Source organism: Bubalus bubalis, chromosome 7, assembly GCF_019923935.1.
Source record: "Bubalus bubalis isolate 160015118507 breed Murrah chromosome 7, NDDB_SH_1, whole genome shotgun sequence".
NCBI classification, from domain to species: Eukaryota; Metazoa; Chordata; class Mammalia; order Artiodactyla; family Bovidae; genus Bubalus; species Bubalus bubalis.
Window position 1 is genome coordinate 97,352,452 of NC_059163.1, and position 16,547 is coordinate 97,368,998.

General features: G+C 40.3%; 1 protein-coding gene across 2 annotated transcripts in view; it reads left to right on the top strand.

Moving 5' to 3' along the window:
- Window positions 1-16,547, top strand: part of MANBA (mannosidase beta) — a 125,775-nt gene that overhangs the window by 92,433 nt on the left and 16,795 nt on the right. For both annotated transcript variants that reach the window (XM_044946167.2, XM_025290371.3), the window contains one exon: window positions 15,389-15,533. In XM_044946167.2, the coding sequence (XP_044802102.2) occupies window positions 15,389-15,533 (145 nt within the window). The remainder of the gene's footprint in view (window positions 1-15,388; window positions 15,534-16,547) is intronic.

The window sequence follows — 16,547 nt, forward strand, 5'->3', positions numbered from 1 at the left end:
AGGGTTTCATCTTGCTGATTTAAAAAAAATTATCTTCTTCAAAATAGAGATATGATGACAGGTAAAATCTGAAATAGTAAAATTTTTGGCATTTGTCTTTCTTAAAAGAACAGCTCACAGAATTCTATAACAAATTGTGTATTCAAATATTCCCTAGTTCAAGATTACTATCAAGGTTCCATAATTAAGTCTAAAGTAGCATTTGCCAAGGATAAGATGGGAAAATGGAACACAGGAGAGACCAAAAACAGACTCATGTATGATACAGTCATCGACTAATGATGCAATATGCCATTGCAATCTGTGGGAAAAGATAGTCTTATCAATAAACAGTACTGTATCAAGTGGGTATCTTTATGGGAAATAAATGAGCTATGATCGCCATATACAAAAATTAATTAATGATCACTCAACTGGGAAAGGTAGTACAATAAAGCTTCTAGGAGAGACCATAGGAGATTATCTTCATGACCTTGGCATAGGCAAACAGTTTCTTAAACAGAACATAAAAAACACTATGAAGGAAAATAATGATAAATTGGACTTCATTAAAATTATACACCTCTGTGTATCAAAGCCACCATCAGGAGAGAGAAAATGCAAGCCACAGATTGGGGAACAATGTTTGCAGTACATATATCTGATAAAGGATTTGTATTTAGAATAAAGCACTTCTGTAAAGCAATAAGAAAAAGATAACCTGTTAAAAATGGACACAGTTTTTTTTTTTTTATTTTAGACAAAGAATTTAATATTCTTATATTTTTTCATGTTTTATTCCAGCTTCATATTTCCCAACTTTTGAAAGCATAATTTGAGTAGTTAACACTAAATTATTTTATTTAACTATTGCTATAATTATTATTCTTTGTATTTTATACCTAATCTTTTTTTTTTTTAAGTTTTTTTTTTTTCTAGTGGCATTAAAAAGTAATTCTTGATCAGGCACTTCATCAGAGAAGGTAACCAGATGGTCAGAAAGTATATGCAAATGCGCTCAGTTTCATTCTTAATTAAGGAGATGCAAATTAGAGCCATGCCAGGATACTCCTACACACTGTGTACACAATGTAATTTTAGCACAATGGCTAAAGTTAGAAAGATTGACAATACCAACTGTTGGTGAGGAGGTGGGACAGCTGGAACTTCTAGACATTGTTGGTAGGGCTGGACATTTGTCTAAACAGTTTCGGAAATTTTAAGGCAGTTTGTACCCAAGCTAAACATTTGCTTCCTCCTTGAATCAGCATTTCTACTCTTAGTTGTGTACCCAAGAAAAACAAGTGCATATGTCTGTCACAGACATCTAAAATAATGTTCATTACATGTTTATTCATAATACCCCCAAACTGGAAACAACCAAAATGTGCTGTAACAGAAGAACTTACAAACAAATTGTGGAATATTTATACAGTGGAATGAAAGTGAAAGTCACTCAGTTGTGTCCGACTCTTTGTGACCCCATGGACTACACAGTCCATGGAATTCTTCAGGTCAGAATACTGGAGTGGGTAGCCTTTCCCTTCTCCAGGGGATCTTCTGACCCAGCAATCAAATAGGGGTCTCCTGCATTGCAGATGGATTCTTTACTAACTGAGGTATCAGGGAAGCCCAAGAGGGCTCCACAGCAATAAAAAAAGAATGAACTACTGATATCAGCTTCAACTCAGATAAATCTCACAGATGTTATGTTGAGCAAAAGAAACATTGAAATTTCACTGTGGACAAAATGAGTCAAGGTGATATGCAGCAAATTAGTGGTTACCACTCTTGTGGAGGAAGTTGATGCCTTATGATTAGAAAAGGGTACAAGGAAACTTTCTGGAATGCTAAAAAAGTTTTGTGTCTTTCTCTGGGTGCTGGTTACATGGGTGTATACATATGTTAAAATTCACTGAGTTATACACTGAAGATCTGTTCATATTATATTATGCACCTTACTATATTTTTTTTTTAATGGCTCTGTTGAGATATAAATTGACATAAGTTGATGCCTTATGATTAGAAAAGGGTACAAGGAAACTTTCTGGAATGCTAAAAAAGTTTTGTGTCTTTCTCTGGGTGCTGGTTACATGGGTGTATACATATGTTAAAATTCATTGAGTTATACACTGAAGATCTGTTCATATTACATTATGCACCTTACTAGATTTTTTTTAATGGCTCTGTTGAGATATAAATTGACATACCATAAAGTTCACTTGTTTTAAGTGTACAGTTAAGTGATTTTTAGTATATTTGTTCAGTCATGTGACCATCACCATAATCCAATTTTAGAACATTTCTGACACTCCAGAAAGATCCATCTTACCCATTTGTGATCACTCTCCTTTCTCACTTCCAGTCTTCAGCAAACATTAATTTGCTTTCTGTCTTTGTAGATTTTATTTTCTCAACATTGCTTATAGCTGGAATCGTATAATACCCCTCTTTGGTATGTGGCTTCTTTCACCGAGCATAATGTTTTTGAAGTTCTTCCACGTTATAGCATGTATCTGTACTTCATTTCTCTTTCTTGCTGAATAATAGCCTGTTGTATGGAGATCATGTTTTATTTGTCCATTCACCAGTTGATATACATTTGGGTTATTTTCCATTTTTAACTATTATGAATAATACTAATATGAATATTTGCATACACATCTTTCTACCTGTATTTTCATGTATCTTGAGTAGAAATACATGAGTAAACTTGCTGAGTTATGTGATAAATTTATGTTTGACTTTTTTTGGAGTATAATTGGTTTACACTGTTAGTCTCTGCTGTACAATGAAGTGAATCAGCTGTATGTATACATATATCCCCTCCCACGTGGACCTTCCTCCCCCTTCATCCTACCCCTCTAGGTCATCACAAAGCACCGAGCTGAGCTCCCTGTGCTATACAGCAGGTTCCCACTAGCTAGCTGTTTTACACTTGGTAGTGTATAAATGTCAAACCTAATCTCCTGGTTCATCCCACCATCCCCTTCTTCCCACCCACGTCCACATGTCTGCTCTCTACATCCATGTTACGTTTAACTCCTAAAGAAAAGAACAACCTGGATTTTAGACAATATTTTCTCTTTTTTTTAATATAAATTTATTTTAATTGGAGGCTAATTACTTTACAAGGTTGTATTGGTTTTGTCATACATTGACATGAATCCACCACCAGTATACATAGACAATATTTTCATCTTAATATTTACATTTGCCTATATTATTTCATGAACCTGTGAATGCACCATGTAAGACTATTTGAAAGCAACTGCTTATTTATCTGATATTTCTGCTAAACTTGTTTCAAGTTCTGAGAGAGAAGGGCAGAACCTAATCTCAGTCATATGAGTTGATCTGAAGTAATGTATTAGACATTTTAATTTTTCTATGTCAGCAAATGTTCCAATTTTTATTCAAGCTTATTCTCATCAGTTTTCTCCTGTATAAAAACACAAAACCCTGGATGGAAGTTGAAACAGAAAACATTCAGCCAAAAGAATGCTCTTTTTTGGAACAAACTGATGAAGAGAATTTTAACTTTTCAACTATTATCAGTTCAAGAAGTTTTGCTCATGTGATATGTAATTTATAAACTTACTTCATAGAACACAAGTTTAAGGATTCTGTTGATATTTGTCCCTTTTTTGGTGATAATTTTTTTAATTTATTTTTTTAATTGGAGCATAATTACAATGTTGTGTGAGTTTCTGCTGTTCAACAACATGAATCAGCTATAAGTATAAGTATATATCCTCTCCTTTTGTAAACATTTTTAATTAGAGGATAATTGCTTTACAAAGTTGTGTTGGTTTCTGCCGTACATCACTGTGAATCAGCCATTAAGTATACACATGTTCCCTGACTCGCGGGCTTCACCCACATCGCTCTCCTCTGGACTGTCACAGAGCACTGGTTGAGCTCCTTGTGTTACACGGCAGCTCCCCATTAGCCGTCTGTGTGAAACATGGCAATGCATGTTTCAACGCTGCTCTGTCAGTCAGCCCCACACTCTGCTCGCACTCTTTCCACAAGTCTGTTCTCTGTCTGCATCTCTATTCTGGACCTCCAAATATGTTCAGTAGGAACATTTTTTCTAGATTCCATATATATGTGTTAATATATGATATTTGTTTTTCTCTTTCTGACTTGCCCAGAAAAGCATAATTCAAAAAGACACATGTACCCCAGTGTTCACTGTAGCATTATATACAATAGCTAGGACCTGGAAGCAACCTAGGTGTCTACTCATAGATGAATGGATAAAGAAGTTGTGGTACAGATATTTGTCCCTTTTAAAGTGTGTGCTGCTGCTAAGTCGCTTCAGTCGTGTCCGACTCTGTGCGACCCCATAGACGGCAGCCCACCAGGCCCCACCGTCCCTGGGATTCTCCAGGCAAGAACACTGGAGTGGGTTGCCATTTCTTTCTCCAATGCATGAAAGTGAAAACTGAAAGTGAAGTCGCTCAGTCGTGTCCGACTCTTAGCGACCCCATGGACTGCTGCCTACCAGGCTCCTCCGTCCATGGGATTTTCCAGGCAAGAGTACTGGAGTGGGGTGCCATTTTTCATAGCCAATATTCTATAAAAGTATCTCAGTTTTGATATATGAAATAAGATAGTCCCTATTCCTGTGCATATGTGTTATGTGTGAACCTTTTCAGCTGTTGTGTTTTCATGCTGGCTTTCCCCCTCCCAGCTGTTCATTTTATTGTGGTTACTTTATTCTGTTTCCTCAAAACACATTCAAAGAACTAACAGAAATAACTGTTATTTTCAAACTCATGAACATTGGAAATACACAGTTAGGAGCTGGGGTGTGAGTGTGTTTTCAGTCATTCAGTTGTGTCCGACTCTTTGTGACCCCATGGATAGCCTGACAGGCTCGTCTGTGCATGGAATTTGCCAGGCAAGAATACTTGAGTGTGTAGCCATTCCCTTCTTCAGAGGATCTTCTTGACCAAGGGATCAAACCCACGTCTCCTGTGTCTCCTGAATTGGCAGGTGGACCACTGAGCCACCTGGGAAACCCAGGGACTGGTGTACAGTGGAATTATGTATTGGTGTTTTTTCTTGGTGATGACTTTTGTCTGATCCTGTAAGTATGAGCTTCCTATCAGGCACTGGCTGGGAGCTGGACTTGTTGGTTCTACCTTGAGACTTTCTGATGCTTGATGGATCTGAGATGAAAGAAATAAGAATTATGATTTTTTTGTTTGTTTGTCCTTAGTGTTGGACTTTCTTGACTGAGTATAGACAGGAAATGGTAACAAGTTTTTCTTTCCTTATTATTTTCATATTAGAACAGTCATCTTTAGTGTACATACAAGAAGTAAATCTTTCATTGGTCCATTTTCTCTGTTCCCACTCCCACCTCTTGATCTTATTTTCATAATCCATTATACTGTTCTGAAGAACCAGGGTACTTGCCTGTGTGCCAATTTTTAAGACATTCTATTAAGGAATTTAGAATAAATTCTAAATTTAAACCTCTGTGGTGGCTCAGAGGTTAAAGTGTCTGCCTCCAATACGGGAAACCCAGGTTCTATCCCAGGGTTGGGAAGATCCCCTGGAGAAGGAAATGGTAACCCACTCCAGTATTCTTGCCTGGAGAATCCCATGGATGGAAAAGTCTGGTAGGCTACAGTCCACGGGGTCGCAAAGAGTCGGACACGACTGAGCAACTTCACTTACTTACTTACTTATTAAGGAATCTATTTTGTACGCAACTTTCAGAAAACTCTTGGCTGAGAAAGCTGTGCAATAAGTTTCTTTACATTTAGATCCTTCCCTGGCTTCTCTTTATCTTGCAACCACAAAGGCATCCCTTAGGCTCTTACCTCTTCAATTCTTCTAATGTTCCAAAATAATCTTGCCCTACTTTTCATTGTCCTACTTTAACCTGTTGTATTCCAAATAACTTACATGCCTAGGCACACTCTCTTCAGCTATGTCACACAGACCTCGCTGCTTAGTTTGGGGACTGTCTACACTAACGAATCTGTTAGGTGACTTACTCAACCACCATGGTTTCTTGCCAGCCAGCTAGAGAGGAAGCTGGCCTGTGGACTGTCTTCACTAACCCCTTAGTTTATAGCCCCCTCTAGTGCTTTTGTTTATTCTTCGTGTATTTATTGAGCATGTAATGAGCGCTAGAAGTTTGGGGATGTACTTTGTTGCTGCTGCTGCTAAGTCACTTCAGTCGCGTCTGACTCTGTGAGACCCCATAGACAGCAGCCCACCAGGCTCCCCCGTCCCTGGGATTCTCCAGGCAAGAACACTGGAGGGGGTTGCCATTTCCTTCTCCAATGCATGAAAGTGAAAAGTTAAAGTGAAGTCGCTCAGTCGTGTCTGACTCGCAGCGATCCCATGGACTGCAGCCTACCAGGCTCCTCCATCCATGGGATTTTCCAGGTGGGATCCATTTAATCTACTACATTGCAAGTGACTTGATCATAAGCAGCAAGGTGGGGGGGTGGGGGGGGTGAGAAACAGACTATGCGGTAGGCGCAGGTGTTGATGATACCTGCTACTCTGAAACAGTTTCCTTTTTGGTAAGCAAATGTGATGGGGATCCAGAACATGCTGAACTTTTAAGTTAGGGGTAGGGTGGGTAAAGAAAGGGAATGAAGGTATGCTTACTAACATCACATATTACACACTAGTATGTTGTATTCATATGCATCACATAATTTAACAATCAAGCAGAGGATCAGCATTCTTTGCATGTCTACTGAAATACTTGGCCCTGAGGTATGAGGTGCTTCGTATACGTTCTCATGTAATTTGAACAACATCTCCTGACATCTCTGTTACTGTTTTCCTTTTACACATGAGGAAACAGAGGCTCAGAACACAGTTAAGTATTTTTCCCAAGTTCTCAGGGCAATGAATGAAGCAGGTTTCTGCTTTTTAAAATACACTATTAAATCTCTCTACAGCTGAGATAAGGGAAATTCTGTAACTACTGAGGTGTTTAGTTAAATTATAACATCAAATTTTCAGCAGTTAAGTAAAGCAGACATCAGAAATTTAGCACATTAAAAAAGTCCTTATTGGAACAATAGAGAAAATGAACAAAATCAAAAGTTAATTATTTGAAAAGATCAACAAAATTGAAAAACATTTAGCTAGCTTGGCCAAGAAGATGAGAGAGAAGACTCAGTTACTAAATCAGGAATGAAAGAGGGAACATGACTATTGACCTTACTGGATTAAAAAAAAAGAGTCATAATGGAATATTATAAACAGCTGTAGGGCAACAAATCGTATATCCTAAATGAAATGGACAAATCCATGGAAACACACAAACTATGAAAACTTACTCAAGAATAAACTGTGAATAGACCTTTAACAACTAAAGAAGTTGAGTTAGTACTTAAAGGGCTTCCCTTAAAGATGGCTTCACAAGTGAATTCTAAAAAACACATAAGGAAGGATTAACACAACCCTTCACAAAATATTCCACCAAAATAGAAGAGGCAAAGTCACTTCCTAAACTCTTTCTATGAAGACATTGTTCTCCTGATACCAAAACTGGACAAAGACATACCAAGAAAAGTGACTGCATGCCAGTGAGTACCCTTATGGGCTTCTGTGGTGGCTCAGATGGTGAAGAATCTGCTTGCAATGCAGGGATCGATCCCTGGGTCAGGAAGATCCCCTGGAGAAGGAAGTGGCCACCCACTCCAGTATTCTTGCCTGGAGAATTCCATGGACGGAGGAGCCTGGCAGGCTACATAGAGTCCATGAGATTGCAAAGAGTCAGACGTGACTGAGCGACTAACACTAGACTAGAGATGAGTATAGACAGAAAAAAAAAATCAACAAGATAGTGGCAATTCAAATCCAGCAACACAGAAAAAGCTTTGTATATCAAAAGTAGGATTTATCTCAGGTATAGAAGACTTGTTCAACATATGAAAGTCAACCAATATAATATACTATGTTAATAGAATGAAGGAAAAACAACTATATAATGATAATCTCAATAGATGAAGAAAAAGCACTAGACAAAATGTAACACCCTTTCATGATAAAAAATTCAACAAACTAGGAATATAAAGGAGCTCCCTCGACTTGAAAGAGAGCCATCTATGAAAAACCCGTAGCCAATATCAAACTTAATAGTGGAGGAAAGAATGCTTTCTCCCTAAAATGAGGAAGAAGACAAAGAAGCCTTCCCTTGTCCCTTCTGTTCAACATTGTACTGGAGATTCTGGTCAGCACAGTTAGGCCAGAAAATGAAATAAAGGCATTCAAATTGGAAAGAAAGAAGTAAAAACTGTATTTGCAGATGCATGATCTTATATATATAGAAAACCATAAAAACTACCTAAAATCTATTAGAACCAGTAAATTAATTTAGCCACTTTGCAGGATATAGGATCAATATGCAATTATCAATTGTATTTTAAGCAATAAGCAGTTTGAAAGTGAAATTAACTAAACAATACCATCTACAATAGTAGCAAAAAGAATAAAATACTTTGGAATATATTTAACTGAAGAGATATAAGACTTGCACACTGAAAACTACAAAACATTAGTGATGGAAATTAAGGAAATGGAAAGATATTTTGTGTTAATGGATTGGAAGACTTAATACTGTTAAGAACCCCACAAACTGATTTACAGATTCAGCATAACTCCTATCAAAAGTTATACTACCATCTTTGGAAAAAATGGGCAAAGTGATCCTAAGATTTATATAGAAATGCAAGGCACTCAGAATAGTCAAAACAATCTTGAAAAAGAACAAATTAGGAAGACACACTTCCTGCTTTTAAAACTTACTACAAAACCGTAGTAATCAAGGCACTATGGCACTGACAGGGATTGACTGAATAGACTTGAGAGTCCAAAAATCAGCCCATCTATGGCCAGTTGATTTTCTACAAGGATGCTAAGATGATGAAATGGAGAAAGAATAGTGCTTTGAACAAATGGTGCTTGAATAACTGAATAACCACATGTCAAAGAATGAATTTGGACTTCCACCTCACACTATATACAAAAATGAACTTAAAATGGATTAAAGGTCCAAATGTATGAAACTCTTAGAAGAAAATATAGGTGTGAATCTTTGTGAATTTTGATTATGTAACAGTTTCTTAGATATGACATCAAAGCAGAAGCAACTGAAGAAAAAATTAAATTGGATTTCATCAAAATTAAAAACTTGTGTGTCAGAGGACACTATCACAGAAGTGAAAAGATAATCCATGAATTGGGAGAAAAAATTTACAAGTCATGTATCTAATAAGGGTCTAATGTCCAGAACATACTAAGAACTCTTACAACACAGTAATGAAGAAGACAACCTAATATACAAATGAGGGAAATATTTGAATAGACATTTGTCCAGTGAACATGACCAGTAGGTACATGAGAAGATGCGCAGTATGTCATTGCTGCTGCTGCTGCTGCTAAGTCGCTTCAGTCGTGTCTGACTCTGTGCAGCCCCATAGACGGCAGCCCACCAGGCTCCCCCGTCCCTGGGATTCTCCAGGCAGGAACACTGGAGTGGGTTGCCATTTCCTTCTCCAATGCATGAAAGTGAAAAGTGAAAGTGAAGTCACTCAGTCGTGTCCGACTCTTCGTGACCCCATGGACTGCAGCCTACCAGGCTCCTCCATCCATGGGATTTTCCAGGCAAGAGTACTGGAGTGGGGTGCCATTGCCTTCTCCGGTATGTCACTAGGAAAATGCAAATCAAAACCACATGAGAGAAAAAAAAAAAAAAAAAACCACATGAGATACCAATCATATCCACTAGGATATGTGGAATTTAAAAAAAGAGAAAAGAGACAAATATTGCTTAAGTATATTGGTCAGTGTTTTCTAGAGAAACAGACCAAATATGATACATAGAGATAGATAGATAGAGGCTTCCCAGGTGGCCCTACTGGTATAGAACCCACCTGCCAATGCAGGAAACATAAGAGACTTGAGTTTGATCCCTGGGTCAGGAGGATCCCTGGGAGGAGGGCATGGCAACCCACTCCAGTATTCTTGCCTGGAGAATCCCATGGGCAGAGGAGCCTGGTGGGCTACAGTCCATATGGTCGTAAAGAGTTGGGCAGAACTGAAGCAACTTGGCACATAGATATATAAAACAGGAAATTTATTATAGGAATTGCCTTAAATGATTACGGAGGCAAAGCAGTCTTACAGTCTGCCATCTGCATGAAGGAAAACCAGGAAAGACTATGGTATAATTCAGCTTGAGGTCTGAGAACTGAGGCGCCATTGCTGTAGATCTGGAGTCCCAGGGTCCAGTGAGCAGGAACTCCAGTGTTGGGAGTTAAAGAAGCTGTGCCTCAGCTCAAGAGAGAGAATGCACCCTTCCTCTGCTCTTTTGCTCTATCCAGGCCATTCAGCCTCCTGTGATGACACTTACCCTCATTTGTGAGGACCGACCTTCTTCGTCTATGGAATCACCAATAACATCTTCACAGACACACCTAGGAATAGTGGTACCAGCCGTGTGTGTGTGTGTGTGTGTGTGTGTGTGCGCGCTCAGTCCGACCCCTTGTGACCTGAGGAGCCATCCCCTAACCCAGTCAGATTCACACATAAACTTATAACCATCACGATAAGGATGTGGAGAAATTAGAAACCTCAAATGGTTTGCTAGTGGGAATGTATTAATAAAATGGTACAGCTACTATGAAAAAGTTGGTCATTGTCCCAAAAGTTAAAACAATTACCATAGGACACAGAAATTCTACTCTTAGGGATGTATCCAAGAAAATGGAAAACATATTCACCCAAAAAGCTCTGCCTCAAAGTTCATAATAGCCGAAAAGTTAAAACAATCTAAATGTTTATCAACCAATAAGTGGATACACAAAATGTGGCATATCCATGCAATGAAATAGTATCCAGCAGAATAAAAAGGTTTGAAGTGCTGGTACATAGTCCAACATGGGTGAGCCTTGGAAACTTTAGGCTAACTGAAGGAAGTCAGTCACAAATTGTATTGTACATATTGTGTTATACTACTTACTTATTTCTCTTTTATTGTCCAGAATAGACAAATGTATGGAGACAGAAAGTGGATGAGTGGTTTCCAGAAGCAGAGGAGAGGGAAGAATGAGCAGTATAATACAGGAATCAGATCAGATCAGTCACTCAGTCATGTCCAACTCTTTGCAACCCAAAGTATTACAATATATGTTACAATATAATGAGTTATTAATACATGTTAACAAAGATCAGGAAGGAATTTGGATTGTTGTAAGAAAAAAAAAAAATGTTGCTCTTTGTATTCCCCCTCCCCCGCCAAAAAGAAGCTTAAATTCACCTTGAAGAAAATGCAGGTCACCTCTACCAAAGCCATCAGTAAAGCATCTAATCGCCCTTTGGATTAGATCTAACTAAGCATGAGCATGACTGTTTCAATGAGTATGGCTTTGTTTTCAAAGCTTGTATTTTTGCCTGCAAGAGATGACCTAATTTCCTACTTGAGTATACACTGATGTTTTGTTTCCCACCTAGAAATTCTGCTTTTTACTTTTCTCCTGTTCACCCTGTTTTATAAACCTGGATGCAAGGAAAGAGATTCTAGTCCCAAACTTCTTGAATGACACCCCTCCTTCCCTTCTGCTCATGAGTCCACGTGGAATGAAGCAGAATGATAGCAGAATATTGCAGGTTCTTTGGCTCCCTTGGTGTATCAGGAATGGCCCAAACTTTGAAGATACTTCAGGTCCTGGGAGTTACCGAATTATAGGCCAGCACCCATCCATTTGATGCTCGCGCTCAGCCTGTTGGAGTTAGGCCAGAACTTCTGGACTGTCTGGTGACCAGACTGCCTCTCTCTATGTGTTACTCTTTGGTGTGATGAAGCCTTCCTTATCTTTTCCCATGACCCCTTCACACACAGTGCATAAAGCCTCTGACGATTGCTCAGGAATCTCAGGAGTAGAACAAGAAACTTCTCTTTCAGAACCTCGGGTGTGCATGCTGCTGGGCAGGGACTAGCTTGATTTTGTGCCCAGGGGGACAATTTTCACTTGGTTGGTGGGAACATTATTTGGGGGTCCAAGTAAGATATTATCAGATATTAAAAACAAATACCAAGGTTGCTTTCCAACTGCTGTGATGATGTGAGATCTGTAGCGGGCATGGATTGTAATTGGTGTTGCCCTGCTTCTACTGAGATTTCATTTGCCTGCTTTATTTTCACTGAACTTTCTAAAAATTTTTCTGCAACAATAATTTTGATAACTCAACAAACATGTGAACATTTAATGAAAGAACTTGATTTCTCTGTGCCTAGCTTTCCAGGCCTAGATGTAGATAACTCTCTGTCTTCTTTAGTTTAGCTCAGATAAAATCCTTATGTTTTATAAGGAACTTGTATAGACATTCCGAGTCCAGCTGTTACTCACCTGGGCATGGACTCTTTCATCACTAGAAATTGATGAGGTCGGATGAGAATTCAGGCAAGGCTTTGCTGGGATTTGTGCTGCAGCATGAGGGAGCGAAAACAAGTAACAGGTGCCCTTGATTGCCTGGCTCCGAAAATGTGGGTGCGGATGGAGGCCGATTGATGAGTTGGGCAGGAGGCATCGTTTAGGTGGTCTGCCCAGCCCCGTGGTGGTGCTGTGTGCAGAGATCATGTGTGATACCCTGCTTTTCCTCCCTGCATCTCAGAAATGATAGTTGGTTGGTGGCCTTTTTGTATCTTATTGTTCATAATTTGCCCCAACTGTGCATGTGTGAGATAGGTTTTAGTCCCTTATTATTTCTTTGTATTCTGTTGCTTGAGAAGACATTTGTTCAGGAGCCAGTACTCCAGTAAAGGGTCCCAAGTCCCAGCCTAGCTCATAATTGCAGATTAACTTGACTGTCATAGATCATAGCCCTCAGCCTATTTTTCTATTTCACTCCTTAGTGATAGACTGATATATTCAGGTAGTATCCTGTGGTCCTTTTGAGCTGGCACTCTCCCCCTTCTCTTTGTGAGATTCTTACTTTCTTTGGAGTGTTCTTTGCCTGTTATCATTGCTGTGGTCCCAATGGTCTGCTTCCTGAATGGGAAAGGCATTTCTTTATCTGCTCACAGCTAGTATCATCTCTTGCCTAGAAGCTGGTAATAAATTTCTAAATGATCTCCCTAAATCCACCCTAGTCTCTTGAGTGCTTTTGGTGATCAGAGTCACCTGCTGGAAATGCAGGTCTGATCACTTCACCCTTTAGCTTAAAAGCTTTCTGTGACTTCCAGTTGCCTTTAGGATGCATTCCAAACCTTCCCAGGTCTGGCCCCTGCACCCCACCAGGCTTGCTTCCCTTGCTCCCAGCTTTCTGGGCTCAGGCTGCCTTGCCTCTTGCAGTTCTTTGCTGTGCGTCCTCCTTTCATCATGCGTGTCCCCTCTGGCTGCAGAATTCTGCCACCTTTCTTTTCTTTCTCCTTTGAGGCCAATTCCACTGCTCAGCTAGACCCATTTCCCCTCCTGTTCAGGCTCCTAACATCATGTACCTCTCTTTCTTAGCCTTCATGATTGTTCAAAGTTTCCATATAGTTGTGTGATTCTTTGGGTAAGGCCTGTCTTCTATACAAGTCAGTAAGCTCCAGGAGGATGGGCTGTTTCTTTTTTGCTGGGTGAGTGGCTTACCCTTAGCAGCATGTAACATGTAATGTAGGTACTTATTAAATATGTATTGAATGGCCATTGGGTTTCTCTTTGCTTTACCCTCTGGAGTGTTACAGCTCTGCCTCGTGTAAGTTCTAACTTCATCTGTGACTTCCTCCCAAGCCACCCCTCCTCTGTCTAAAGGTGTTACCCTCACTGGAGCTTTTCTCAGTTTTTCAGAAGGTCTCTGAGCTTAGTCTTCCAGTGGCCATATGAGCATCCCTCTTTTTCCTCTTCTGTGAAATCCCAGGCCGTACTCTAAGACTGTCCTTTTCCTTGAAGCTCTGTCTCTGCAGGCTGTCCTTGGTGACCTCTCCTCTGAGCCCGCTGACCTTCTCTTTGTGAGCCTTCCCGAACTACAGCTCCAAGCTAAGAGATGGGATACTTGCAGTGTCAGTAACGGCAGCAGTAAAGGAGACTGGGTTTTCAGTGATGATGACAGTAATTAAGGGTTCTATAGGAAGTTTTTTTGTGCCTCTTAAACAAGAACTAAATTTACTCGTCTCTTTGTTGCAGTGTTACCATCTGTTCTGCTATGACGAAGGAACTGCACTCATAAGTTTTACGTTCTCAAAGTCATGATATAAAAACAATTGCTTGACTAGAAAAAAAAGGGGTTAGGAATTTGACAGTATCAGTCATAATAAAGTTTTTTTTTCCTACAGATTTTTTTTTAATAAAGTATTTTCTTAAGAGTCACAAAGTGAAAGTGAAAGTCGCTCAGTTGTGTCCGACTCTTTGTGACTCCATGGACTATACAGTCCATGGAATTCTCCAGGCCAGGGTACTGGAGTGGCGAGCCTTTCCCAGTAGCCACAAATGTGTTAGTAAAACTGCTCACTGCCTGAAACTTAGTATCTGACTCCATAAAGCATTTGTTCTGTTTCTGTTTTGTTTTCTGGAGTCTTTGTTTTCTGTCATTGCCCCCACTATCGGTGACAGAGAACTTTTACACCATCCTATTTCCATGATTACCCATTGTTAGGATAAACCAAACACCATGCTTCCCCCCAAACCTAGCCATTATAAATAAGAGCTTCTCATAGGGTTGGTCCCAGATCTAGTATAATAATGGTATATAGAATGCTAATTAAATTCCCCAATTTCTTCAAGCCTCTTATTTTCTCGGATCTAGACAGCCTACCTCAAAAACACCTGTGTAGGTTTTGTTTTTGTCTGGCAATGGATTAAGCTTCTCTTTTTTTTGAAAAATCGACTTATAGTTGATTTACAATGTTGTGGGTATCTGGTATATAGCAAAGTCATCCAGTTATACATGTATATGTTCTTTTTCATAGTTTCTGTTATGTTTACCACAGGATATTGAATATAGTTCCCTGTGCTATTGTTATTGTTGTGTTTGTTGCTCAGTTGTGTCCGACTCTTTGTGACCCTATGGACTGTAGCCTGCCGGGCTCCTCTGTCTGTGGAATTCTCCAGGCAAGAATACTGGCGTGGGTAGCTGTTCCCTTCGCCAGCAGATCTTCATGACCCAGGGATTGAACTTGGGTCCCCTGCATCACAAGCAGGCTCTTTACTGTCTGCGCAACCAGGGAAGCCCCCCCTGTGCTGTACAGAAGGACTTTCTTGTTTTTAAATCCATTCTAAATGTAATAGTTTGCATCTACTAACGCCAAACTCCCCATTCAACCCCACCCCGCCCCTTGGCAGCCACAGGTCGGGTCTCTGTATCTGCGAGTCTGCTTCTGTTTCATAGATAAGTTCGCTTGGAAACACCTGTGTTTTACCTTTTTCCCCGGAATCAGGTGATGCAGGCCCAGTGTGTCAAAACAGAAACTGAATTCTACCGTCGCAGTCGCAGCGAGATAGTGAATGGAAAAGGGCACACCATGGGGGCGCTTTATTGGCAGCTGAATGACATCTGGCAGGCTCCCTCCTGGTCTTCTCTAGGTGAGTGTTTTAGCATTCTTTGTGTGTGAGAGAAAAAGCCAAACCTGTGGGGAGAGGCGCTGAGGCAGCACAGAGCTGGAGGCGGCCAGTGAACCCAAGCAGGACTCCAGGGAGGGGAGGCTGTTCAGCTGCCAGTCTCTGACCTCCGGCCACCCCTTTGGGGAGCCCGAGAGGCAGCCTCTCTGTGAGTTCTGTTCTGTGCGGTCACAAAAGCAGGCAAACGAGGGATAGATGCGTGCGTGAACATCTCAGCCACGTGTGTGCGTGCTCAGCTGCTTCAGTCGTGTCTGACTCTGTATGGCGCTATAGATTGTAGCCCGCCAGGTTCCTCTGTCCATGGGATTCTCCAGACAAGAATCCTGGAGTGGGTTGCCATGCCCTCCTCCAGGGGATCTTCCCTACCCAGGGATCGAACCCATGTCTCATACATCTCCTGCATGGGCAGGTGGGTTCTTTACCATTAGTGCCACCTCGGAAGCCCTGCTCTCAGCCACGTGTCTTCTCATTGTTGCTTAGAATTTTGAATTTATTTAAGAGGACTTCCCAGGACAAAAGGAGATTTACATAAGCACCTCTTCTGTTTAGGAGAATTCAACTGTGGGAAAGTCTAACCCAGCTAAGTGTTAAAAATGTCCCTTTACTACCGATTCCCCTCTAAGTTCACCCGATCGTCTTTATTTTGCCCTGTTTGTCTCTTGAGGGGAAAGGGAGTCGAGTCAGAAGTACAAGTAGGAAGGGTTGTCAGTTGGACCTGTTCAGTTGAGCAACAGGTGAGATGGCTGACATGGTACTTGCAGTTTGAATTATTTCATCTATTTTGGTGCATTAAAAAAATTAAGGCATAGTAATGAATCACCAGAGGTGATTTGAAGCCAAGTTCAGTTAATGATATGAACAAAAGTTTTGGGTCAAAAATGAGGCAAAGTCATAAAATAAAAGGGTGGTTTTGCTGGGTGAGGCTCTTGAGCCGTGAATGCAGATCATGGGGATTTTTCCCCACGTGTTTCAATGAAT